The sequence below is a fragment of the Lepus europaeus genome, chromosome 7, assembly GCF_033115175.1.
Source record: "Lepus europaeus isolate LE1 chromosome 7, mLepTim1.pri, whole genome shotgun sequence".
NCBI classification, from domain to species: Eukaryota; Metazoa; Chordata; class Mammalia; order Lagomorpha; family Leporidae; genus Lepus; species Lepus europaeus.
Genome location: NC_084833.1, coordinates 4,178,382 through 4,205,312, shown reverse-complemented (window position 1 = coordinate 4,205,312; position 26,931 = coordinate 4,178,382). Strand labels below are relative to the sequence as shown.

Here is a 26,931-nt window from a genome sequence, read left to right as displayed (position 1 = left end):
CCACTCAAGGACGACTCCTACACGTGATCTTAGCTTTCTCAAAGGCCAAGAAGCGAGTTCTGTTGATGCCCAGCCTGGCTCTGCCCATCCCGTCCCTCCTTCCAAAGGCTCACCCCTGGCAGCACTGGCGCAGACAAGGCACCTCTGGGTTTGCGTCCTAAACCAAGCACAAAAGGGGCCGACGCTGTTTTATTTCAAGAGAGACCTCACTTATTTTTGTGTATTTATCATCGTGTTTTCATTTTGTTTGAAAATCACTGTCTTATCAAAGACCAATCAAAAGGTATGCTCATAGGTCAAGGGCCTCCCCCCAAAAAGGAAAAGAGACACAGACAGAGCCAGCAGGAAGTAGAAGTGTGACAATGACACGAGCGAGTCCAGGGAAACGCCAGAGGCCGGCCGTCCTCTTAGGGGCAGTCAGCCGAAAGGGGGCAGGCGCGGCTGCACGATGACCTCAAGTTGGCCGAGTGGGCCCACGCCCTAGGCCCGGCCTCAGCACTCACTGGGTTCTCCCTGACCGGCCGGGACAACGCCCCGTCGGACACGACAGCAGCTGTAGGTGGAGAGCACCCCCCTTAGCAGCCACAGTGCACACCAGGTGCTGTGCAAAACGGACAGGTCAGCTTGCTCTCACCCTACGAGCACCCTTGGAAGGAGTGTGCCGTGGGAGCAGCGTGCAAATCAAGCTTGTGTGGACCGGCGTGCCTCTGATCATCCACCTGGTGGGCTGGAAGAGACTGGATTTGCACTCAGGCCCGTGGCTCAGTCTGTGATGTGGTCTGTAAGCTACACCACAGGGTAAAGGCCACAGCATGGCTAAAGTGTGCACCTCCAGGTGTCTCCTAAACCATAAGGCAGTGTGGCACCCAGACTTCCAGCCAGCCACACCAGAGCTGGGAAGTGACTCCACAGCTGTTCCGGGCGCTCGGTGGCACCGGGAACGCTCACTGCCCTCACGAGCCACGGCAACGGGGGCCACACAGTTCCAGTCTTTACGACTCGAGAACCCAGAAAATCCTCAGTCCGCGAGTTTCCCAGGCACAAGCCGCTTCCCACCATGTGGCTGACACAGACAGTCAGCGGCTCCCAGCACAGTGGAGGCGGCCTGGGCTCTGAGGCAAGGACGGTCACGAGTGAGGCGAGGGCAGAAGGGTGGCAGCCTCCACGCCTGGGACGGGCGCTCCTCCGTGCAGGTCAACTCCTTCCACTGTCTTGTGCCAAATTACGGCACTGGCAGTGACACTGTCCCCATCTTCCCTTGCGGCCCTGGAGAGCCTTCTGGCCTCCCAGCGTTAACTACAGAGAGCAGCCAGGCACCAAGGCGTGAGGGGCCAGGCAAGCTACATCCTCCAAGGACGGCATCCCAGCCAGACTCGAGGTGGGAATTTATGAAAATGGAGTTCTTGTCTTCGCTGGTGGATGTTAAAAAGCAAACAAGCCAGGCTGGAGCTCCCAAGACAGTTTTCAAACATGGCCAGTGTGGAAGAAAGAAACAACTTCTCTTCTGACTGGGCAGAAATGTTCCTTTACATACGCTGTTCAAAGAAAGCGGTTCGTCTGCCGCTGCCGAATCCTGCGTGAACTGCAGGACAAAGACGAGCAGCCCTGCAGGGAAAAAGCACTCCTGTCTGCACACAGTGCCCAACGGCCCGGGAAGACTCTGGCAGGGCCGGCCTTCCTGCCAGCTGTGGTTTCAAACAGGTAGGAGGCCGAGACGCAAACACCAGAGAAGCTTAAGAACACACAGGTGAGAACTGGAGGGGTCCTCGCGGCCCCGGCAGTGCACGGCAGCCCTGCACACACAGGTGAGAACCGGAGGGGTCCTCGCGGCCCTGGCAGTGCACGGCAGCCCTGGACGAGGCTGACGCCCTGGTGTGTCTGAGCACCGAGTCACGCCCACCCCGTCCACGGCTCAGCCACACCAGCCGCAGTCACACTGCAGAAAGGCAAGTGGAGTCAAGCAAGCACCCGACCGAAGGAGTCACTGGGAAGCGCTTCCTGTTCTGTGATGCTGAGACCACCACTCACGGCTCACAGCCCCTCTACCAGTGAGAGCCGGCTGTGTCTGGTCTGCTCTGCACAGGTCTAGCCCTCAAGCTAAGGCACAGGCTCCCCAAGAGAAAAGCCAGAGACCGCGTAGCTTTCTAAGAACAGGCTCTTAATAAACATCTGGCTTACTAATAAGTATTCCCTAGATGGTTACCTATTAGTACACCCAACATCTTCCAAAAATTACTTGCATTTCTCTTCTTTTAAATTCAGCGGTGTACTGAGTTCAGTATGTATACGTTAGTAATAAAATTATGTACAGAAACATAAACACTCCCACAAACATCACAAGTCGCTCCATGTGGGCAGCTCTGGGGCTGTCTCCGAGTACGGACGGCAGCACGTTGCCTGTCTTATGCAAGCATCCATCAAATGGGCTTCACAAGTCTCCAGTTTCACCAAGGAACCAGACTCAGAAAACCAATGTTCATCGCGCTGCATTTATTGTTAGAATCCAGTCAACAGTGAGCGATGGGCTGTTCTCTGCACGTGCACCAGGAAGACGGGAACAGAACTACAGCACTGTGTGTGCACTCAGAGGTCATGCTGGGACGCGGAGGAGGACGACAGTGGCATGCATCCCTGGGGAGACGCCCTCCCTCTAATCAGGATCTCAACAGCCAGCGCTGGGCCGTGCACACGTGGAGGCAGGGAGGAGGGCCTGAAACACCAGCACCTGAGCGTGCTCCTCAGGGCTGCGAAGTCTCACCAGACACCACAGGCAGACTGGGGATCCCCGAATTGAACCTTTCCAGCTCTGTGTCTGTCGGAGACACTCAGACCGGAGCCCGACGCAGCAGCGGCGACTGCAGGAGACGGGTGTCGCTCTTACAAGAAGCAGCAGCACGTGGCACGTCCAGCACTCCCAACTGGGACCCGTCTCCTCCCTCTGTGCTGCCTGTCTGGGCTTTCTTCTCTCTTTTCTTTTTGCTCTTCATCCTTCTCCAGTCTCTACTTCGTCTTGCCCACACAAAACCGGCTCTCAAAGCTTGCTTCGTCCTCCTCACCTCTCCTGCCCCTTTGGAAGTGGTAACCCAACACCCAACATGGCGGCATTCACAACGATGCTGTCACAACTCTGCTTGCTAACTGGTGATTTGGCAAACTGGGTCCGTCCATTTTCAAAAAGTAAGAAAGTCGTAAAAAGGTGGAACCCAGGAACTAGGGCTCCCACACCCATCATGTCTTCCCAACAGAGTGGCCAGGCACTGGGCATGAATGAGCCTCCACGACCCTCCCCAGACCTGGGTGCTCTTACAGGGCGTAATGACATCAGTGCAGTGTCACTAACACCCGAAAGTTTTCTTCAAACACATGACGAAGAATTCAGTGTCCAGTCACCAAAACCTCAGTAACAGTCTATAGTTTTACACTGAGTTTGCAGGTGGGACACAATTACTTGTAGAACTTTGCTGTGGTATTTATGGATTTCTCTCAATACTTAAAAGTTCCAAACTACTAAAGCGTGTTCAGGAAGCACATTGTGTGAATGGGGTGAAAAAACAAAAGCCAAAACCAGACGCGCTTACCGAGCCCCCCTACTTACTTGCAGTGTTTTTTTCCTGAGTGGTATCTGCATCAGTGTTGGAGCTGACAGACTGACTGTCTGAGTGTTTGCTGCTGTCACCTAACTTTTTAAGCCTATTTAAGCGCTTATCTGTTTCTCTGAGTCCGTATTTGCTATTGATAACAGGAGCAGGCGCAGGCAGTCCCACTCTGGATTTAAAAGCACCAGTTCCCCGTCTGAAAGAGAAAAATGGCACAGGTTAGACTGACAGGGCTGTGTGCTGACAACACAGTGTTGCAGGGGGGTGCAGGGCTGCATTCAAATCCAGTATAGCACACGTGATGGACCCATGAGCCTCGGTGAGTCTAAGACTCTTAAGAGAAATTAAATATGGATGTAATACAATTAACTCAAAAACGCCATACTTGAAAGTAACAACTTCTTATTACCATTATCAACTCTCCATTACCTATGAGAAATTATTGGATCCTGTAGAACTTCATGTGTAGGTAAATGTAATTCTTCAAATTCAAAAAATGGTTGTAAAAACAGGTTTAAACTACAGCTTTGAAAAAAAAACATAGTGGGTAAAGCCACTGCATGCAGTGCCAGCATCCCATACGGGCACCGGTTCAAGTCTTGGCTGCTGCACTTCCAATCCAGCTCTCTGCTGTGGCCTGGGAAAGCAGTAGAAGATGGCCCAAGCACTTGGGCCCCTGCACCCATGTGGGAGACCCAGAAGAAGCTCCTGGCTCCTCGCTTCGGATCAGCATAGCTCTGGCCAGCCACTGTGGCCAGCTGGGGAGTGAACCAGCGAATGGAAGATTTCTCACTTTGCCTCTCCTCTCTCTGTGTAACTCTTTCAGGTAAATACACACAGATCTTTAAAAAAAAAAAAAAAAAATCTAGGGGCTGGCGCTGTGGCGTAGCAGGTAAAGCCGCTGTCTGCAGTGCTGGCGTCCCACATGGGCACTGTTTCGTGTCCTGGTTGCTCCAATTCCAATCCAGCTCCTTGCAAATGGCCTGGAAAAACCAAGTGCTTGGGCCCCTGCTACCCACATGAGAGACCCGGAGGAAACTCCTGGCTCCTGGCTTTGGCCTGGCCCAGCCCCAGCTGTTGTAGCCATCTGGGGAGTGAACCAGCAGATGGAAAACCTGTCTCTCCCTATCTCTGTAACTCTTTCAAACAACAAATAAATCTTTAAAAAGGTGGGAAATAAAAAGCACCTGTTGGGGTGGACACTTGCACCCAGTGGTTAAGACGCCAGCATTTGACACTGTCGTGTTTGGGTTTGGGTCCTGGCTCCAGCAACTGAGCGTGTGCCACCCGTGTGGCAGACCTGGGTTGAGATCCTAGTTTTAGCCCCAGCCCATGCCGGGCTGTTGTGATTATTTGGGGACTAAACCAGTGGATGAGAGACTCATTTTCTCTGCCTCTCAAAACAAAAATAAAAACCCAATCAAACAAACAAAAATACACCTGTGAATTACATTCCAGTTGTGTTCTGTACAAATTAACTTTTCAGTAACGAACACTGGAAATTAAGGAACTAAAAAATCAAATTTTCTGCACTTTAAAATTTGACATCAGACGCAAGCACATTTCTAGGAATGGGTGTCATGGGTGCAGCAGGTTAAGTCACTGCTCGTGCCTGCATCCCATCACCAGAGCACTGATCTGAATGCAGGCTGCTTCTCTTCCAATCCAGCTCCCGGCTAAGGCGCCTGGGAAGAAGCAGATGTCGGCTCAACTGCCTGAGTTCCTGCCGCCCATGCAGGAGGATCCAGATGGGAGTGTCCGGCTCCTGGCTTTGGCCTGACCCAGGCCCAGCTATTGTGGCCATCTGGGGAGTGAACCAGCAGATGGGGGAATCTCTGTCTCTCTCTGTCACTCTGCCTTTCAAATAAAGAAAGGTTCAAAAAACAAACAAAAATCTAATTGAGATTCTGTTTAAAAAGGTGAGGCCATTGTGAAAACCTGCCTTACAACACCCGTCTTGGGAGTGGGCCTCTGGCCTACCCCAGGGCCTGGCCCCATGTCTGAGCACCAGCTCTGGCTTCTGGCTAACGGACGCCCTAGAAGGCAGCAGTGACAGTTCAACTAGTTAGGTCCCTGCCGCCACGAGGGAGGCCTACACTGAGCCCCCAGCTCTTTGCTCCCCCAGCCCAACCTCGCTCACTGCAGCCACACAAATGAGCAGTCAGGAAAGCCTCAAACGGGCGCTCTGATCCTGCTGTGGCAGGCAGCAGCTTGGTCTGCCGCACAACGCCTGCCCCTTGAAGGTATTTTTGACCAATTCAAAAAATAAAAGTCTCGGCCGGCGCCGCGGCTCACTAGGCTAATCCTCCGCCTTGCGGCGCCGGCACACCGGGTTCTAGTCCCGGTCAGGGCACCGATCCTGTCCCGGTTGCCCCTCTTCCAGGCCAGCTCTCTGCTATGGCCCGGGAAGGCAGTGGAGGATGGCCCAAGTCCTTGGGCCCTGCACCCCATGGGAGACCAGGATAACCACCTGGCTCCTGCCATCGGATCAGCGCGGTGCGCCGGCCGCAGCGTGCCTACCGCGGCGGCCATTGGAGGGTGAACCAACGGCAAAAGGAAGACCTTTCTCTCTGTCTCTCTCTCACTGTCCACTCTGCCTGTCAAAAATAAAAAAAAAATAAAATAAAAAAATAAAAGTCTCAAACAATTTATAAAATAATTGGGGAGGGGCCAGCGCTGTGGCTAAGCAGGATAATGCCCTGGCCTGAAGTGCCAGCAGCCCATATGGGCGCCGGTTCTAGTCCCAGCTGCTCCTCTTCTGATCCAGTTCTCTGCTGTGGCCTGGGAAAGCAGTAGAAGATGGCCCAAGCCCTTGGGCCCCTGCGCCCGCATGGAAGACCTGGAAGAAGCTCCTGGCTCCTGATCGGCATAGCTCCGGCCATTGTGGCCATCTGAGGAGTGAACCAGCGGATGGAAGACCTCTCTCTGTGTCTACCTCTCTCTGTAACTCTGTCTTTCAAATAAGTAAAAATAAATCTTTAAAAAAAAAAAAAAAAAAAAAAACAATTGGGGCCAGCGCCATGGCTCAACAGGCTAATCCTCCGCCTTGCGGCGCTGGCACACTGGGTTCTAGTCCCGGTCAGGGCGCCGGATTCTGTCCCGGTTGCCCCTCTTCCAGGCCAGCTCTCTGCTGTGGCCAGGGAGTGCAGTGGAGGATGGCCCAAGTGCTTGGGCCCTGCACCCAATGGGAGACCAGGAAAAGCACCTGGCTCCTGCCTTCGGATCGGCCCGGTGTGCTGGCCACAGCGTGCCGGCTGTGGCGGCCATTGGAGGGTGAACCAACGGCAAAGGAAGACCTTTCTCTCTGTCTCTCTCTCTCACTGTCCACTCTGTCAAAAAAAAAAAAAAAAAATTGGGGAAAGAATTAATATCTTAATGACTTGAAGTGCTACGCCCAGACTCTGGTCACCCTTCCCATCTTCTGAAGAGCAGTGCGCACAGCTTACTTTGAGCAGTCACAGCACTGCCACACAGTGTGTGGAGTTACAGCGTCCACTGCCCTTCCCCAACGGGCCTCTGTGCACTTGTCGGCTCTCAGGACTCTGGGTGCCCAGGGCCCGTGGAGCAGACACTGTGCTGGTCTTGCTTTGGCTCTCAGGACTCTGGGTGCCCAGGCCCCGTGGAGCGGACACTGTGCTGGTCTTGCTTCAGCTCTCAGGACTCTGGGTGCCCAGGCCCCGTGGAGCAGACACTGTGCTGGTCTTGCTTCGGCTTTCAGGACTCTGGGTGCCCAGGCCCCGTGGAGCAGACACTGTGCTGGTCTTGCTTCGGCTTTCAGGACTCTGGGTGCCCAGGCTGTGGAGCGGACAATATGCTGGTCTTGCTTCAGCTCTCAGTTCTCTGGTGTGCCAGGCCCCGTGGAGCAGACACTGTGCTGGTCTTGCTTAATCTGCGTGTTACTACACCTGACAGAGTCACGTTCAGCTAATGCCTGACAAATGACTGAATGAGCTCCTTCGACCAGTCATTCAGAGTCCCCGCTAACTTTTGTAAAGGCAGAGACAATTTGCCTTTTTTTCCTGGACTTTTTTTCCTGAAGATTTTGCTTATTATTTATTTGAGAGGCAGAGTCACAGAGAGGGAGAGACACAGAGAAAGGTCTTCCATCTGCTGGTTCACTCCCCACATGGCCACAACAGCCAGAGCTATGACAATCAGAAGTCAGGAGCTCCTTCCAGGTCTCCCATATGGGTGGCAGGAGCCCAAGCACATGGGCCCTCTTCCATTGCTTTCCCAGGCCATAGAAGAGAGCTGGATTGGAAGAGAAGCAGCTGAGCCATGAACAGGCACCTATATGGGATGCTGGCGCCACAGGAGGCTCAGCCTACTATGCCACAGTGCTAACCCTGTGAGCATTTTAAGAACATATACAGGTACCAGTGATGCCAGCATCCTATATGGGCACCAATTCATATCCTGGCCGCTCCACTTCTGATCCAGTTCCCTGCTAATGCTCCTGGGAAAGCAGCGCAAGATGGCACAAGTCTTTGGGCCCCTGCACCCACACGAGAGAGCTGGAAGGAGGTCTGGGCCAGCCCTGGCCCTTATGGCCATTTGGAGAGTGAACCAGTGGATGTGGATGGAAGATCTCTCTCAGTCTCTTCCTCTAACTCCTCCTTTCAAATAAATAAAATAAGTCTTAACACACACAGTCAACCTTTAAATCAAACAGCCAGGCCTACTGTTCCGTATTTCATTTAGAAAAGCTTTGCACAGATTTGCACTAGTCCTGGGGCACTGGCCAGTGAGAGGCTGAGGCTCACGAGACAGCGCGATGACACCGTTGCCTGGTCCTGCCCTAGCGTGGTGCGGGCTCCTGGGTGTGGATGAGGCGTCTTCAGGACAGACCCCACGCACTCGCCCATCACCATTCAGTCTACTCATTCACTCACTGACCAAACACCAACAAGCATCAACTACGTGCCACACAAAACCCTCACAAAAATTGCACTGAACAGCTTCTAACACTCTTCCCGGCTCACGGGTGAGGACCGTCCTGGCAGCCACGGGTCTGTGCTGGCGAGTGTGGCTTTCTGACTCAGGTAGCCCGACTAGGTCACAGGCACTCACCTGCCACACTGCATCCGTCCACAAACGGCTCCAAAGCATTCCTGAGCTATGATTACACCACTTCACGGATTCAAGCGCCTTCTGGCGGACTGCTCTGAGATCTAACATTCACATAACTTTTCAAAATTCAACATAAAGTTTATACCCTCACCACCAAGGCAACAATTCAGCAGCATGAGGAGTTAGTTCTCTGCCGTCCGTTCACAGCAAGGGGTCAGAGGCCGGGGGAGAACCGGCAAGGACGGCACCATCACTCTACGTGCCGTCTTATCCTCACAGCCTGAGACCCCCAGCCACCCACAGAAGAAATAGTGCCTGGGAAATCGGCCCACCTCTCCCCAAGGATGGCTGGCTGCAGCTTGGGCATTTCAAGTGGGAGAAGTGGCAAAGCCTACTGGCTGGGGGACTCTGCCAGTACTGCGAAAGCAGTATGAAGCCATCAGGCTGATGGGGTCCAGATACCTCTGCACTTGCTGGGCACTGTCGTCCTGGGCAGTGTGAGGACTCGATGAGGGAGCAAGGGTCAAGTGCCCCGCATGGGGCAAGGTGTGCGGAACGGGCCTTCCTTCCCTGAGCAGTCCGCACTACCTAACCCCTGCTTGCGAAAGCACATCACGCTTGCTCCACAGAGCTCTTGCTCACACGTCACGACAGTCGAGCGCTCCTGCCACGGCCAACCTGGGGACTTCTGTGGAGACTGTGGGCTCTGGGTGTCACAAGAAGGGAGTCTTCAGGGAGTGAGAGCAGGGGCAGGTGTGGACACTGAAAAGTGTGCCTCAAAAAGAAGCTCCAGAGGGCACGGCCCGACGATGCGGAGGCTCTACAGACTCCCAGGATGACAGCGGGCATTCCGCTAGCCACTCCGAGGTCAAGCTCACTGGTACCACGTGTACACGCAAGCACCCATCTAACCTTTTTAATTTATTTTCACTTATTTGAAAGAGAAGCAAGAGATACTCCATCCGCTAGCTCATTCCCTAAACGCCCGCCAGGCGGAAGCCAGGAGCCCAGAACTCCATCTGGGTCTCCCACGTGTGGGGCAGGGACCCAAGGACTTGAGCCATCCCAGGCTCTGGCCTCCCAGGCTGTGCTTCTTGGCAGGAAGCCAGAGACAAGCTGGAGTGGCTGGGACTTGAACCTGTCACTTTGACATGGGATGGGGATGTCCCAGGAAGTGACGTGATCACTGTGCCAAACACCCGCCCCCGTAACCTACTCTGAATTCTGACCCACAACACCCGGCAACACCAAAACCTCCGAGCCGGGTGCCAGTGTCCCCGAGCAACTGTACAGCATCTGACTTTGTGCCTGCACATCTCACTAAGTGCTCTGCTGAGAACAGCAAGGGTGTCACAGCATTTTAATGACAAGGAGACATCAGCAGGTGGCTAGACACTACAACCACAAATCTTCCTTAACAGCTTACCTTTCACAAGTGTAACACTCGCAGAACTCATTGTTTTCTCCAAAAAACCCATCTCCATAGTAACAAGAAATTTCTTCTCCAGGCTCAATATCTCTAAGTGCCTTCACACACGCTGTGTCTCGACCAGTTGACACAAACTGAAATGAAAGTGACTTTTTAAGAAACTCACACCTGAGGCAGGAACAGAATACTGGAGATAATTTTTTGGTATGCTTACCTTACAGTTAGGTCTGCAATCTGAAAAATGTCCAAAAGATAAAGTCAATTAACTGCTGATAAGATCTGAAACACGAACAGTTACAGAAGTCTGAAATAAGCTCTCCAGAAACTTTACATCCCATGATGGCAGGTCAGGGCTCAGTTAAACACGAAAGGACTGGAATGAGTTTGCAAACAAAGAATTCCTCCTTCCAACACTCCTTTAGAAGGAGACAGAAGCTCTACTGTCAGAACCGCTCCACTATGAGTGCTAACACCTTAGAAATGCAGCTTACCATGGTTTATAAACGCAGCAGGACCAAGCCAGAGTTGAGCACAATTTTTCCTTGTGGAATACATGACACTGAAGTCGTTTTCTCCATGTCTAAGTAGCATGTTCTCCTCAATTTCTGAAAGTTCGGCAATACAACCCACCAGTAATTCTATTTTGTCATTTCGTTTCCTATTTAAAATATGTGATGTGTTAAAAGTTACCAGTAATGATAAATAATAAGGCTTCTTTTAATAAAATAAGCCTGCCTAATGAGCACCAGAGATCGACAAGACTTGCAGTGGGCATGTTGGCTGACTGAGGCCCCGCCTTCCTATCTCCTCCCTTCCTGGGAGCCCCACAGCCTTAACCCTACCAGAGGGGGTACTCCTCAGGGCAGGAACCGCACTTCCTCCATCTCTGAAACCCCTGTGCGGCAGCACCAAGCGCGGCGCTCTGCCAGCAGGAAGCTCTCCAGTACTGGCAGTCCTGAATTACACTGCAGCAGCAATGAGGGTCCCGAGGACCAGCCCTGCGACACCGGCCACCAGGCTGCAACGGAGCAAAGCTGCAGCCTCATACTCTCTAGCAGCCACATCGGAAGAATAAAAGCCAATGAAATCACTTTTAATGATATTTAAACCCAACACACCAAAATGCTAATCAACGTAAGAGCTATTAATGACAAATAAAATACAAAATCTGGTATCGTACACAGCATTCCTCAATTCAAGGACTCCACGTGCTGTTAGTCCCTGGACTGGATGGGGGAGCTCTGACACCCGAGATCCCAGACCTACACAGCCGCTGCAGCACAGGGAGCCCCAGCACTGTCACAGGCTCCTCAGCAAACACAGTGCAGCCACGCCCACCCCCACCGAGAGGCTGGCACCAACGCTCCTCTGCCCATTCTAGTTTCAGTACCTGATCCCCTAATGTCGTGCTAGAAGCAGGAGTAGGTACGGAAGGAACAGTATGCTTCTCCGGGAGATCAGGCATTACAGGGCAGAAGGTCAGAGTCACACACCCTCTCACCTGCGGCTTTCAGCCCTCCTGGCTGGGCTCAACTCTATGTAAGCTGGCCCATGTCCACACTGTTCAGAAGCTAGTAAGCTAGCAGGTAAGGGTTATCTGTCCATGCACACCTCACTCCCTGCCTGTGTGCTAAGCCAGGAAAGAACAACCCTAGGGCCAGGTTCCCCTTCCCTCATCACCAAGGGCCTCCAGAGCACTGCGGTCCAGAGCTGGGCTCTGGCTCAACTCTGACTCCAGGTGACGGCCAAGCCTGGGCTTCCGTTTTCACCATCGGCAGCAACTGAAGAGGACTTAATGAGACTGCTTTACTTATACTCGTGTGACAGTTACCACTCTTATACTAGCGTGACAGTTACCACTCTTTTGTTGCAACTATCTTGGCTCCGTTTCTTTCTGATGAGTATCGATTACAAGGCAGTATTTCAAATCCACTGTCAGTCGCAAACATTCGCAAGTAAATAAATACCTGAAACAGAGGGAGAAGAAGAGAACGACTTTCAACAGCTTGTCCAGCTAGGCTTTTACCAGAATTATAAAATCAACAATGCAAGAAATGTGAGGTCACTGAGTAACAAATTTGCTGCTTTAAAATTTCACACACTTGAGTATCTTCATAGTAGCTATCCAGATAACCTTATATGTTACAAGATCTTCACACTGATTAGCTCTATGAAAACACATTCAAAAGGTCAGTGTTCCCTAACATTTCGGCTGCAGCTTACTTTACAACTCACCCAGGAAGAACGGGTTTGGGTCTCCTTGCTCTGAAGATACACAGACCCCAGGTGTGGACCCGGCTCATGTCGGTGTAGGGAACCGAGGCTGCCCTAGACTGACCTACACCTCACCAAGCGCTCAATGTAATGCCCACCATGACAGGAAACACAGGGCCACAGAAGTGTAAAAAAGGGGTGGCAGCTTGATTTCAAAACCTCCACCTACTTTCTAGAAAAACCACAAATACCCCTCCCCTTCATTAGAGTCCACTCCCCCTTTCATTAAATGACCACAGTGCAGAGGTAGGGCCACTTCTCTCCGCGCAGGTCTGCACTCTGTGGAGCAACTGTCTTTGCTTCCTCAGTAAAATACTTGCTGCTCCCTATTCGTTATTCTATGACTCACTCTTGAATTCTTTCTTTTTTGTAAAGATTTATTTATTTGAAAGTCAGAGTTACACAGAGAGAGGAGGGACAGAGACAGAGAGAGAGGTCTTCCATTCACTGGTTCTCTCCCCAATTGGCCGCAACAGCTGGAGCTGTGCCAATCCGAAGCCAGGAGTCAGGAGCTTCCTCCGGGTCTCCCACGTGGGTGCAGGGGCCCAAGGACTTGGCCAACTTCCACTGCTTTCCCAGGCCACAGCAGAGAGCTGGATCGGAAGAGGAGCAGCCTGGATTCAAACTGGTGCCCATGTGGGATGTAGGCGCTGCAGGCCAGGGCTTTACCCACTGCGCCACAGCACTGGCCTCCTGAATTCTTTCTTGAGGTGAAGTCAAGGGCCTGGGTACCAGGTATTCTTTGTTGTCCAGTGCCATCCTTCTTGGTGAACCAGCGTGGGGGAGACAGTCAGGGCAGCCCGATAAAGACAAGTGCAACTCACTCTGCCCTGAGTTCACGGTGGTCAACAACTGAGGCTCCAAACCTCTCACTTTGGTCATCAGATGCTGGGTGCAGGCAGCACTCTGGGATGCTGGGAATGACCTCCAGACACTCTGGACTGTTAGGCAGCCTAGGGGTTATAGGTGCATAATCTTGTCCCCATCTAGCTACCACGGCTCCCCCAGCTGCTGGGTGGAGAGTACACACACACAGTTTTAGACACAGGCTGACAGCAGTCCTGCACAACTAACAGGTCACAAGCCCGTGCCGTGCAAGAGGCCAACCAGGAAGCCCATCTCTTTATCTCCCTTTTCTTTTTCCCTGTCTCAGGCCAGCGGCTATGTCTGTCTTTGCCCATCCTGACTTAAATGTGAACTCTTGTGCTGGCTCCAACGCTGTTCTCTCTCCTATCACTGCTTTAAGAGCCTCTGCTGGCGCCAGCATGTGGCGTAGCAGGTAAGGCTGCCTGCGGCTCGTGCATTCTATTCTGGCACCAGTTTGTGTTCCGGCTGCTTCACTTCCAGTCCAGCTCCCTGCCAATGTGCCTGGGAAGCAGGGAAAGATGGCCCAAGTGCTTGGGCCCCTGCACCTACGTGGGAAACCCAGAGGAAGCTCCTGGCTTCAGATCAGCCCAGCTCTGGCCGTTGTAGCCACTTGAGGAATGAACCAGCAGATGGAAGATCTAACTCTACCTTTCAAATAAATAAATACATCTTAAAAAAAAAAAAAAAAAAAAAAGCCATTGCAGCCTCTGTAGGATGACCAAAGGGCTTTAAGCCAATCTGACCTCAGGGAGGTCTAACTCTCTCCTCCTCTAGGGTACTTGGATCCCTTCTCTACCACACTGGGGTGGTCACTGAAGGAAACTTCTTTCCTATTCGAGCTGCGTGCAAAATCTTTAGAAACACCACTGCACCTTGCACACCACAGAACTCTTAGCAGGGTGCAGAAAACCTCAGACACATTAAAGATGGCCCCCACACTGGGACTGGACCACACTTACTGCAATAGTGCCACGGTTTTCTGTCACCTTTAAGCCTCAAATACTGAAGGTTCCAGGGGCGGCAGATCTCTTGCCATTTTTCTGGCCCACTATAGTCTTCTCACCCCCAGCTGATTCTCCCGCCTCCATCTCATACAAGTGCCACGCTCTCCTCTGTGTTCTTCACAGCCACTGGCAGGGCTTTCTGCCTTCGGCCCCTTGTGACAGGGGACACAGCACACTCACAACCTCGCCAAGCTGAGAAGAGCTGTGTCCAATGACAGATTAGACGTCCAAACGAAGCGGGGGACTCTATCCCTCAGGACTGCATGTTAGGGCATATCTTGCCTAGTGGGGTAAATCTGACTTAGAAGCTCTACAGAAGAGAGCCTCATCTTTTCTGTCACCCTGAGACATGGTTGCTGGACGGGTCCACTGTAACAATACTCTCCAATCAAAATGGGAAGGGGTTCCATACATTCAGGACTTTACGGCCCTGTAACAGGACCTGGGCCTGAGCAGGCAATGTGAGGTCTATCTGGCTCACATCAAATTACCCGTTCTTTTGTTTTTGAAGATTTATTTATTTGAAAGTCAGAGTTACAGATCTTCCAGTCTCTGGTTTACTCCCCAAATGGCCGCAACAGCTGGGGCTGGGCCAGGCCAAAGCCAGGAGCTTCTTCCAAGTCATCCATGTTGGTGCAGGGGCCCAATGATTTAGGCCATCTTCTGCAACTTTCCCAGTAGCATTAGCAAGGAGTTGGATCGGAAGCGAAGCAGCCAGGACACGAATCAGCACCCATGAGGGATGCCAGCATTGAGGTGGTTTAACCGGTTACATCACAGCACTGGCCCCAAGTTCCCCCTTCCAAGCAGAAGCCTGATACCTTAGAAGATTCTTCACTGGGCACTGCTCCAAGGAGCCCACTGCCCCTCCCACTCCTGCTCCCCCCTGAACTCTGATTGGGGATGAGACTACACTTCCTCTTCTCCAGGTTCTGGCCCCATCCTAGTCACCATATCTCAACCACCGCATGTGTGCTGTCCCCGTCTCTGTGGGTGGTTCACCGTAAGCTGAGGATCCCCAGCTGGGATGACACGGGCCCGAAGTCCAGCAACTACTCACAGAGGGACATGCCACAGTCTGAAGGAAGCCTCCTGAAAGACAGGCTACCAGTGGGGGCAGGGCACACTCAGGGTCCACACGCCATTGTGTCTGGCCTATCCTTATACAAGGGTAAGTTTGGGATATCTTTCCGGGGACCAAGAAAATGAGTCTAGAACTTTAATAAAGTGACTAAGACTCTTCAATCACCCAGCAACACCTAAAGGTCCTAGTAGATGCACAGTGGAGGCACAGTGAAGGCCAGCTGGGGCGGATGAGATGGAAGACAGCAGCGGGGTTGTGGCTAGCTCAGGCAGGATTCACTGCCAAGTCCACGTGGTCTCAGCTGGAACTACTGGAGGGACTCTCCTACTATGGAAAATAGGAATTACCTCATCACTGGCCTTATAGAGGGGATGAAAAATGTACTGTATAACCAGTAAAAGATGATGAACTCAGGACCAAATGCAAACCCAGCCCTCTTCCGGGAGTGGATATCTACAGCAGACTGAGTGCCAGGCCAGACAGGTGCTATCAGGCACACACTCTACTGGTCAGTCTGAACCTGACATTTGTAGGAAACCACAAAAGCTGCCTAACGGGCCTCAGCCGCCATGAAGTCAACCGGCAGATACAGCCTTCAGAATCTCTAATGACAGAAGATAGGGTTCAGGTGCAGACACAAGGCCAGACTTCTGGCAGTGGCTGCAGCCTCACTGTCACTTTGGGGACCCTTATATCAAGATCAGTTTGCAGGGACAGGAACTGGGCGCTCCAGGTAAGAGACACCGTCCTCCAATACCAAGTGTTAAACTTTGAGGGCTGCTGGAAAAGACTGTCCTAGCATTAGCAGGGAGTTGGATCAGAAATAGGGCAGCCGGAACTTCAACTGGTGCTTACCTCGCATTCCAGCGTCACAGGTGGCAGCCCATCCCACTGTGCCATGACACCAGCCCCCTGAACTTAGTGCGCTCACTCAGGCCTACCACTAGGGAAAGACTGAGATGAAAGGTACATGAACGCCTAAGACACTTCCCTGACCTCACGTGCCCACGCAGCACAGTCCCCTCCCTAGACGTCATGAGGAGATATTGAACTGAGTACAGGCAGTGCTGACACCCAAGGCAACCCCAGGACTTCCCTGTCAGGGACATCAACAGGAAACAACCTGAGAGCTGCCAAGATGGTGATCCTGCCCTGGGAGGCGTGCCAGGAAGTACCTGATCCTCCTCCCAAGAGGAGACGTGGGCAAAGGAAAAGGGCCTTAGAGGATGTGAGTGGATCCACAAGATCTATCTTCTTCCCACAGAGCAATGGGAAGTCTAAGTGTACACAGTCCCCTCACTTGGAAGAGACACCATGACTGGACTGGTGACACAGCTGTCTACAGGGAAGGACTTAGCCAGGGCTGTGTAACAAGGGCTTCTGAATTACGCTTCCACAAGGAGCCTGGTCATCATCTGATTCCTCCCCTCCGCCGACCATACACCACCCTGCGCTTACCCAGGGGACACTGGCATGCAGACTTCGCTCAGACGCCCTCTGCTGGAGGCTCTGGGTTCCTCCCGGTGTTCCTAGGTTACCATTACTGTGGGGAGAAGCCTTCCCAACTTGAACAGAAAGGGCTCAGTTCTCACTAGAAGACAGTATCCCACACTTAGGATAATGCGCCCTCCAGTACCACAGTGGTCCTTCCTCCAATACTAAAAAAGCAAGTATCTAAGTCCTTAGGAATTTAGTTACAAGCTACATTCTTCCTGGAGGCCACACTCTTCAGCTAAGTCAACTCTAGAAAACTTTGCCAAGAAACATCTGAGCACTGGGTAAGCCATTACCTACTTCACTCCAGAGAACAGCAGCTCCTACAGCCGTTGTGCAACTCAGCCTTTTGAAATGCTGTATGTAGCCCCTTCCTAACTACAGACTTGCTATGAGATTTAGACACCAACCAGACGGGTACAACAGACACTACAAGAATACAGAAATGTATTACTTGCCCAGATACAGGGGCCTTTTAAATGTCCAATCCAAGCAGGTGACCTAGTCACGGTAAGACTTGGGAGGCTGGATCTCTGGGAGAACCTAAACGGGAGAGACCCCAACAAGTGCTACCTCAGCACACACTTCTGCTGTAAAACTTTCCCAAGGAATAGCCAGTTGGATCCACCTCTCTCTAGTCAAACTTGTCCCTGATACACACCTGGGAACCTACAGAAGGCAACCTAAAGCTACTGTTCCACCAGACCCAGTCCCCCCACCCCACCTCCCCAAAAAAAGATCTGTCTATCTGAAAATCAGAGAGAGAGAGAGAGAGAGACTGAGCCAGGCCGAAGCTCATAGCTTCATCTGAATCTCCCACGTGGATGGCAGGGGCCCAAACATTTGGGCCATCTTCCACTGCTTTCCCCAGGCCACTGGCAGGGAGCTGGATCGCACGAAAGTAGGAGAGCTTGGGACACTAACTGGCGCTCTATGGGATGCCAGCACTGAAGGCAGCAGCTTTTCCTGCCGCTCCATAGCACCAGCCCCGACTCAGTTTTATCCTCAACTCCGTATCACTGGGCCCTAGTAAGAGGCCTTGCTTTTACTACTGCTACAATCAGTGTGCTGACTCTTGCCTTAACCAGTGCTCCACCTCAAACCCCCACTGCTTGCTAATTGACTCCCTAAAAACTAATCCATATGCACTGTGCTCTGGAGCCTGAGGTGGTGTCAGGAGAGGAGGTCGCACCGGAAGAGGCTCTGGCAGTGGCACCTGGGGGCTGGCAGCTCCTGCCGGCGGAGTTTAGCTGTTAAGGGGGTGCGGCGCCACCCTGCTCGCTCCTTCCCTTGTGGCAGCCACCGTGAAAGGCTGAGTAGGTGAACGATCGTCGACGGGGGCACTACACACGACCCCAGTGCGAGATGGGGCAGTGAGGACGCTGGGACCGCAGCATCAGGTAGCAGAGACCACCCGAAGGCAAAGCCTGGGCAGAGGCTGGGTCAGCAAGAATGTCACTCCTTATACCGGTGTCCACTTTCCTATCTGCAGCTTTTGTTATGTTTTTGGTATACAAAAACTGTCCTCAGCTTGGTGAAGAAGAAAGTGATTATGAAGGTTCCCAGAGATATGCATGATGCCAAGGCTCTCGGAAAAATACCATCCAAACGTAAGGACCCTTTTAGGCACAAGTGCTTGTAGCTCCTTTGCTGTTCCAGGCTGTGTTTCTCGGCATACTCTCAGGATCTCTTTACCCCTGTCCACCAGCCGTATTTCTTGTTTGTTTGTGTTCCGGACTTGGTGCCTCATTTTGCTATACGCTCTCCTATTTGGCTGGGAGACCAGTTGTGTACAAATACCTTACAGAGAAAGCAGTAAAAAGGTCACAGCGGCTGAATGTCACCGAGAACATCTCATTAACCACACTGTATTTTTAAGAATACACCATCCCTGCCAAGCTGGTTTATTAACATTACATCTCCTGGGACAAACGTGCCTTTGAAAGTTTTTTATTGGCACTTCTCTCAGTGCTGCACCTCCGTCTTTTGTAGCGATTAAGGCAGGAACACCTCTGCCAGCTTACAACAGAGAAGCGGCTTCCTGGACTCACTACCTATCCTGATTCTGGCTGTTCTTTGTTTCGCCAGCCGTATTCAAAAAAAAAACTATAGCAGAAATTTGAGTAAAAAGTTACCAAGCTTTCCATTTTCCTTTCATCATTACCATCATCATCTCAGGACTGGCAGGTGCATCCATTTATGTTTTTAAAGCACATCTTTAGTAATTGAAACAAGGAATTTGTAAAATAAAATTTCCCATCAGATAGTTTAAAATAATGGTTTCAAATGGCAAGAGGACAAAGAAAGCACACATTGACATTGGGATATACTCTGAAAAATGCGGTCTGGTTAATGGCGGACATCTTATAAATTATGGTACTAAGGGTAGTTACAGATAATAGCAATGTGGTAGAAAATATTCAATTAATATTTTTCTCTATTAAGTCTAATAACTAAAATAGAAAATCTAGACTTTGTAGTGTTACCGTCCTTGCTAATCTTAGCCTTCTTTCAGCAAGTACAACCGATAACTAATAGAGATTTATGTTCTCTTCCTCTTTGTACTCTGTAAGGTAATGGGAGATTACGCCTTAGTTGACCACAGAATATGGAAAAGACAGCAAGTTACCTATTTTCTGAATTTTATTTCTTGTTCTAGATTTTTACCATGCATTAGTCTGAAATTTAAAATTCTGGCTAGTCTGTTTTTATTCTTTTGTCTAGCTTTTACAGTATTTCCACTATACATACACAAAATGTAGATTACAGGATAACTATCATATTTGGTGTTGGTAATTTATATATTCAGATAATATTTTGTTATAATACCTCTCACAGAAGGGAATCTAAAAAACAGAGTCTGCAGCTTTTAGACATTAGGTTAATTATTTTATATTCTGAAACAATGGCAGGACAGCTCTTAAGTAGTAAAATATAGTTTGTTGCAGTGACTAAAATTTACCTCATTTCTTTCTTTCTTTATTTTTATTTATTTTTTTTTACAGGCAGAGTGGACAGTGAGAGAGAGACAGAGAGAAAGGTCTTCCTTTTGCCGTTGGTTCACCCTCCAATGGCCGCCGCGGCTGGCGCGGTACGGCCGGCGCACCGCGCTGATCCGATGGCAGGAGCCACGTGCTTCTCCAGGTCTCCCATGCCGGTGCAGGACCCAAGCTCTTGGGCCATCCTCCACTGCACTCCCTGGCCACAGCAGAGAGCTGGCCTGGAAGAGGGGCAACCGGGACAGGATCGGTGCCCTGACCAGGACTAGAACCCGGTGTGCCGGCGCCGCAAGGCGGAGGATTAGCCTGTTGAGCCACGGCGCCGGCCAAAATTTACCTCATTTCTTTATTAGTCTGGTCACTAAGGAAGGTGCTGTAGAATTATTCTTTTTATGCATGGTATACCTAAAAGAATGCCTTATTTCACTTCTGTTTGGCTTTTTAGTTTGGGGCTGCTTTTGATTAACACAGTTTCCCAATTAGTGTTTCTACTCTTTCTAACTTACAAAGTAAAATTAATTTCTCACATGGGGAACACAATATTTAAATAGTTCTGGAAAATGAAACCACTTTTTGCTGCTTGGTCAATGCTTATGCTTTGGGTTCCTTGTTTCTAGGATGCAGCCAATCTAAAGTACTCGGTCAGTTTTACCTTCACCCCAAGACTATCACTATGCTGAAAAGCACTTCAGCTGGGTGAGAAGCCCTTGTGCATTTTTATTGTGAGAGGTATAACCATCTTCAAAGCTTGTTTCTACTAAATAATATGGATCATTTTTTCTGTCACAGTAATAATAAACAGATTTATTGTAAATACAAAGAAAATATATAGATTAATATAGTATTCTTACGTCACCTGGCATTTTGTCAGAAATTATTTATTGTTACTTTTAGTAAGATTTTCTTCTTATTGATCAGAGACTGGATGATACAGCTTTTGTTATTTTTTACATATAAACTTAAAACACAGCCTTTTTGGACAAAGTTCACTAAATATACCTGTATAAAAGATAATTGAGTAAATTTTTATGAGCCTTTTAAAAATAAAACACAGCTTGGATTTCAGGAGATTAGTTTAAAAAAAAAAAAAAAAACACCAATACCGGATTATCTCCTGCCATGGGTGCTGCAAACAGTGTTGCCACTATTCTGGGGGCTCTCATTACCTCCTACAGAAGAGAACGCAACACAAACTGCATGACTAATTCTCCACAAGTCATAGGCACAAGGGAAACCTAACCAACTGTCAGATTTGCTGCCAATATCATCAGCCTGAGTCCTCGGCCTCACTTATATCCAGTTAGACAAGACTTCACCCTCACAGAGGATAACCTGCCCCCCCGGCTAGTGACCTTCTATCAGGGTCCCTCATAGGAGCCAACTGCCTGTGTCAGCTGCACACCCTATTGTCCTCTAACACCATACTTCCATTTAAGAGTAGTGCACTTCTCACATCCTGGTGCCCACCTCAATGACACCACATGACCCAACTATCAGGGTTTTCTTAGGCACCACACTTCTTCCCACTGCCACCCAGACTACACTCACTGGGACCCATGGGTGGAAGGAGTCAGTCGTATGATACCTGGAGGGGTGAGCTTGAAACCAATCCCTACCTTCCGGAAGCCTACTTCGACCTGACAGATTGCTGGAATTACCAAAGGTCTATGGGAGGCTGCTCCCCACCACTGCAGGTTTAATACTCTGACTTGGGTCTTGGAAATTCAACCACACCCTTAAGACTCTGTGCCCCAAGTGGATCTTGTATCATCCAGACAGTCAGATCTCAATGGCTCACATTACATCTAGTCCTTTCTCAGATTCCCCAACAATGCACTGACAGCTACCTACAGAGGGACCAGCGTTCACTGGGAAGTGTGGCTCCAAAGGCATCTCCACCCACCAAACACCAAGACCAACCTGCAAACAACAGGCTGCTGGGCTGAAGTCTGTGGGTCCAGGGGCAGCCACTGGGTTAGCTGCTCCTCAGAGGCTTTGCTCTCCAGATGGACCCGGCCCAAACCCAGATGACACAGAGCCCTCCCGGCTGCCAGCAGCAGTGTTCACACAGGCCGCGCCTGTGTGCCAGCTGCACAACTGCATTAAGACCTCAGGCGCAGTGCAGTCAGTGCCAGGAACACTTAACACCAAGCACGGCTACACGTCTTTGGGCAAGGGTGCCAACAGCTCACTCCATCTGGTAGCCAGTGAAGAATGCCCTGCCAGTACCACCTGGTTTCTAACTCTCAGGACCCCTAACAGCTGGAACTGTGTTACAGGTTTCCCATGTGTGCTTTTCAACCTCCCATTAGGTTTGTCTTTAGAATACAGCAATTCTACATCAAGATGATGGTCACTCAAGACCCACAGAATATGGGCTTGGGTTCTTGACACGATAACAGGAGCTGCCCCCAGCTTCCTCTGCCTCCCTAGCTCATCCTCCCTGAGAGCCCATTCCTTAATCTTAAGGAGCTGGTGAGGGAAAAGTCTCCCGTTACTTGTGGACTCTGTGTCCCTGCCTACCCAGGGCATGGAATTCTCTGGACACCTGATCTAGGGTCTCAGCAGTAGGGCAGCTGAGGCAGGAGTTGGGTCCAGCTTAATTGCTAGCAGTTGGAATTCTTAAGTGACCATCATCTTGCTCTGTGAGGTGTAGGGGACCAAGGCTGCCCTAGGCCGACCTAGAGCTCACCACGCAGTACTGTGCTAGATGACACACCTACCAGCCACCGTGACGGGAACACAGGGCCAAAGAAGGGTAAAAAGGGTGGTCGCTACATTCTGGGAAATCTACATCCCAGAAAAACCATAAACTTCCTCTCCTTTATTAAGGGTGCAGCACAGGGCTGGCGCAGTGGCGCAATGGGATAAGCTTCTGCCTGCAGTTGTGGCATTCCATATGGGCGCCGGTTTGAGTCCCAGCTGTTTCTCTTCCGATCCAGCGCTCTGCAATGGCCTGGGAAAGCAGCAGAGGATGACCCATGTGCTTGGGCCCCTATACCTGCATGGGAGACTGGGAAAAAGCTCCTAGCTGCAGATTGGCCCTGCTCTGGCCACTGCAGTCATTTGGAAAGTGAACCAGAGGATGGGAAGACCTTTTTCTCTTTCTCAATGTCTGCAATTCTACCTCTCAAATAAATAAAAGCTTAAAAAAAAAAAAAAAAAAAAAAAAAACCGCAAAAGGGTGCAACTCCCCTTTCATTAAATGACCCACACACGTTACAGAGTTCAGAGGTGGGGCCGCTCCTCTCTGAGCAGGCCTGCACTCTGTGGAGTGGATATCTGCTCTTGAATCCTTTCCTGAGGTGATGTCTGGAGCCAACAGCATGACTGTGCTTAATAAACTTACATGTTCCTTGAATAACTTCTCCTGCATTTTGTTCTTATTGAGAAAATAGTGCCGTGCCCATTCGCCCGATGTCAGACATTTGAAGGCTTTCTCCAAGTGTTCATCCTTCTTAAAACGCTCTATTACTTCTTTCAGTTCTTCTTGTCTTCCTTTAATAGGCCTAAATCTGAAAGAAATCAAAACCGTAAGCTTAGTTATGTGCAATGAGCCTTGGGCCACAGACTCATCTCAAGAGATCCTGAGAAAGGGCTAACACTGTAAAATCAGTTGTGGTTATCAGAGCAAAGCTCTAACAACACAGAACAACCTATAATCGGTGATAAATCACTATTCAAGTAATGCTGATCACCTGGGAACATAACTTCTCTTTCTCCAAACTGTAACATTTTTATTTGTTATTTTAAATATAAGATGACTAGATAATTCCAACAAAAATTGATTCAGGCTTAAGACTTTGAAAGGTACAGAAAGAGATCTGTAACAGAATACACAAGAGAGCACATCTAATTGACAAATCAGAATAAGAATTTTTTAGAAGCATGCAGAGTCAAGCTGAAGACTGCAATGCAATGATTCAGAAGTATGAAGCAGCAAACAAAATCATGCACAACCAAAACACTGCCTATGTCAGCAGCCGGCAAAGCAGCAACCTGAGAACTCCGACACATCCTGAGGACATCAGGAGGGCCAAGCGTTCTGCCATCCACATCAATCTCATCTCTAGCAACCGCACTCAGAGCAGAAAGAACATGAAAAGTGCAGTTTCGGCAGTCAATTGCTGTATTAGTGATACAGGAGAAACTGGTGTGGTAGAGTTTCAGATTTCTGTTGTACAATCAGCCATACTGGCTTCAGAATATTAAACTCCTAGGCCTGTTAACCCATGGCTCAACGACCACCGTTCAACTCAGACTTCGAGAGCCCCTCCATCTAAAGCTGTTCTCAGCTGTACTATGATTAAAGGTTCTCAGATTTCAAATTTTTTCTGTCAATTTCATTTGGTTGATTTTTCTAAATAAAGTTTTTATTTTTTAAGATAAACAAATACTCAACAAAGAGAGGAATTAGAGCCAAGTGGAAAGAAGCGGTCATCAAAGGAGGATGTACTTTTCTCTAAGGGAGGAGAGAAATTCCACTTTGCCTACGGCCTTGTCTAAAGAGTGAAGGAGTTTGTGGACTCAAAAGGCTTCCACAGCCCAGGCAGCTCATGGCAAGAGCCTCCGGTGACCACTGACATAATACATAAGAATGTTAATCATTAAATTAACAGGAGTCACTGTGCACTAACTTCCCATGCAGGACCTCTGTCCTCAAAGAGTTATATTGTGAGAGTTAATAGTAAAACATTTTTTTTTTTTCTTTTTGACAGGCAGAGTAGACAGTGAGAGAGAGATAGAGAGAAAGGTCTTCCTTTGCCGTTGGTTCACCCTTCAATGGCCGCCGCAGCCGGTGCGCTGCGGCCGGCACATCAACAAGCTGATCCAAAGCCAGAAGCCAGGTGCTTCTCCTGGTCTCCCTTGTGGGTGCAGGGCCCAAGCACTTGGGCCATCCTCCACTGCCCTCCCGGGCCACAGCTGGCCTGGAAGAGGGGCAACCGGGACAGAATCCGGCACCCCGACTGGGACTAGAACCTGATGTGCCGGCGCCGCCAGGCGGAGGATTAGCCTATTGAGCCACGGCGCCGGCCAAAACTTGTTCTCAAAGATCTACTTCATTTTAGTAATAGTAAGTGGAGGATAGTCTTAAGTCTCTTAAGTTACAGTTATGTCTAAGTGCTCACAGAAGATGTGTCATTCTTGGGGTCTTCTTTAATGTTAAGTTTCTCAAAAAAAAAAAAAAAAAAGTGAAATCCACTTTGAGATGCAATGACTTTGAACAGCCCTTGTCTCGACTTTTAAAGAAAAGTTATTTTTTTCCATACAATTTGTTGAACTCTTTACTTAGAATAGAGTTAATTTTCTGTGTATAAAGTTAACTGAAAATAGATCTTAGTAAAAAATAAGACTGGGAATAGGAGAGGTAGGAGGAAGTGGGGTGGGAGGGCGTGTAGGGTGTGAAGAATCACCACGTTCCTAAAGTTGTATTTATGAAATGCATGAAGTTTGTATTCCTTAAATAAAAGGTTTCTATGGGAGAAAAAAAATAATTACAGATTGCTGCTCAAATGAAATACATTAAAAATCGTGGCCCAAGAGAGGACATCTCTGAACTCTGCACCCCGTTCCACAGCGCCAGCCCGCAGGTGCCAGGACTGAGATGAGGTCTGGCACGAGGCCCGCACAAGGGACTACTTGGCAAGCATCTTTTCTTCCCCATCACCCAACATTTCTGTAAGATTTTCTTCTCCATCACCCAACATTTCGCTAAGATTTTAAGCCACAGAACTTTACCAAGGATGATTAAGCCGGAGCGCACAGCAGCACCTGAAGCGCTATGGTGACAAATCTCAGACAAGACAAGGCACTGTCTCGCATGGAGTTCCAGACACGCACACACCAAGCGGTGAAGCAAGGCAACGCACGCCGACAGGAAGAGCTGCATTCCGACAGCACTTCAGAGCACGCAGAGCATAACTAAGGTTTAAGATTGGTTTGGGTTTTTGGGGGTTGACACTGACACAGCAATGATGAGAGCGGTAAAGTTAGTACTGCAGGTGGGAGGAAGTCAAAAGGCAGGAAGAGTGAGAGGCAGCCTAAGCAGAGGGTCTTTTTTTTTTTTTAAAAGGTTTATTTATTTATTTATTTGAAAGTCAGAGTTACACAGAGAGAGGAGAGGTAGAGAGAGGTCTTCCATCCACTGGTTCACTCCCCAGATGGCCACAACAGAGCTGCGCCGATCCAAAGCCAGGAGCCAGGGGTCTCCTCCAGGGTTCCCACGTGGGTGCAGGGGCCCAAGGCCTTGGACCATCTTCCACTGCTTTCCCAGGCCATAGCAGAGAGCTGGACAGGAAGGGGAGCAGCCAGGTCTCAAACTGGCGCCCATATGGGATGCCGGTGCTCCAGGCCATGGGCGTTAACCTGCTGCACCACAGCACCAGCCCCATAGCAGAGGGTCTTAATAAAGCTGGGTTCCAATCAATGCACTGGGTCAGCCAGCAAGTGACCACCAGGGGGAGGTGTAGGGTCTAGAACCTGTAACCACTCCCTGGGAGGATTAGGATTTCCGCAGGATCTCAGATTAACGTAAACTGACTGCGCCAGGAATTTACCAGCTTCGATTCTAGTTTCACCAAACCTAGACGGTCAGAACTAGCGTGCAAATATCTGAGCTTGCACACATCTTGGAGCCACCACACGGAGAAACGGACAGCATTTTTAGTGCAGCTCTCACAGATAAATCCAAGTCCTCTAACAAGTCACAACTGTCCTGAACTAGACTATCACAGTGTGGTGTGGGAGAACCACCACTACAATACGGAAAGACTTGCAGAACTGGGAAAGCATCAGAAGTCCGTATTGCAACACTCACTCGCAGTCACTCACAAGTAACCCTACACTCAGGATAGCTAAGAGGACAAAGCAGCTAAGACACAACACTTTAGGCAGGACGAAACATGAAATGGTGAGAAACAGAAAATTCCAAGTTTTGTGCAACAGTCCGAAGAGCAATGGTACACTCCGAGCAAATGCGCCAAATTACTGATGACGCTCAGTGGCAGGGCTGCAAGTGCCAGCCTTCACCTGTTTATGGGGGCAGTAACCCTGGCGACACTGTTTTTAAAAAAATCACATGGCTTGACACCTACCGAGCTGGGTCAGAATTAAA

At 50.0% G+C, this 26,931-nt stretch overlaps 1 protein-coding gene and 1 pseudogene across 4 annotated transcripts in view; one reads left to right on the top strand and one right to left on the bottom strand.

The window, feature by feature from the left end:
- The window catches only part of KMT5B (lysine methyltransferase 5B), a 69,252-nt gene that overhangs the window by 6,798 nt on the left and 35,523 nt on the right, over window positions 1-26,931 (bottom strand). For all 4 annotated transcript variants that reach the window (XM_062195711.1, XM_062195713.1, XM_062195712.1 and 1 more), the window contains exons 5-10: window positions 23,167-23,332; window positions 11,953-12,062; window positions 10,587-10,753; window positions 10,310-10,329; window positions 10,093-10,229; window positions 3,596-3,792 (exon numbers count right to left, since the gene is read on the bottom strand). In XM_062195711.1, coding sequence (XP_062051695.1) covers window positions 3,596-3,792; window positions 10,093-10,229; window positions 10,310-10,329; window positions 10,587-10,753; window positions 11,953-12,062; window positions 23,167-23,332 — 797 coding nt within the window. The remainder of the gene's footprint in view (window positions 1-3,595; window positions 3,793-10,092; window positions 10,230-10,309; window positions 10,330-10,586; window positions 10,754-11,952; window positions 12,063-23,166; window positions 23,333-26,931) is intronic.
- LOC133764052 (transmembrane protein 41B-like) lies at window positions 16,463-22,374 on the top strand (annotated as a pseudogene).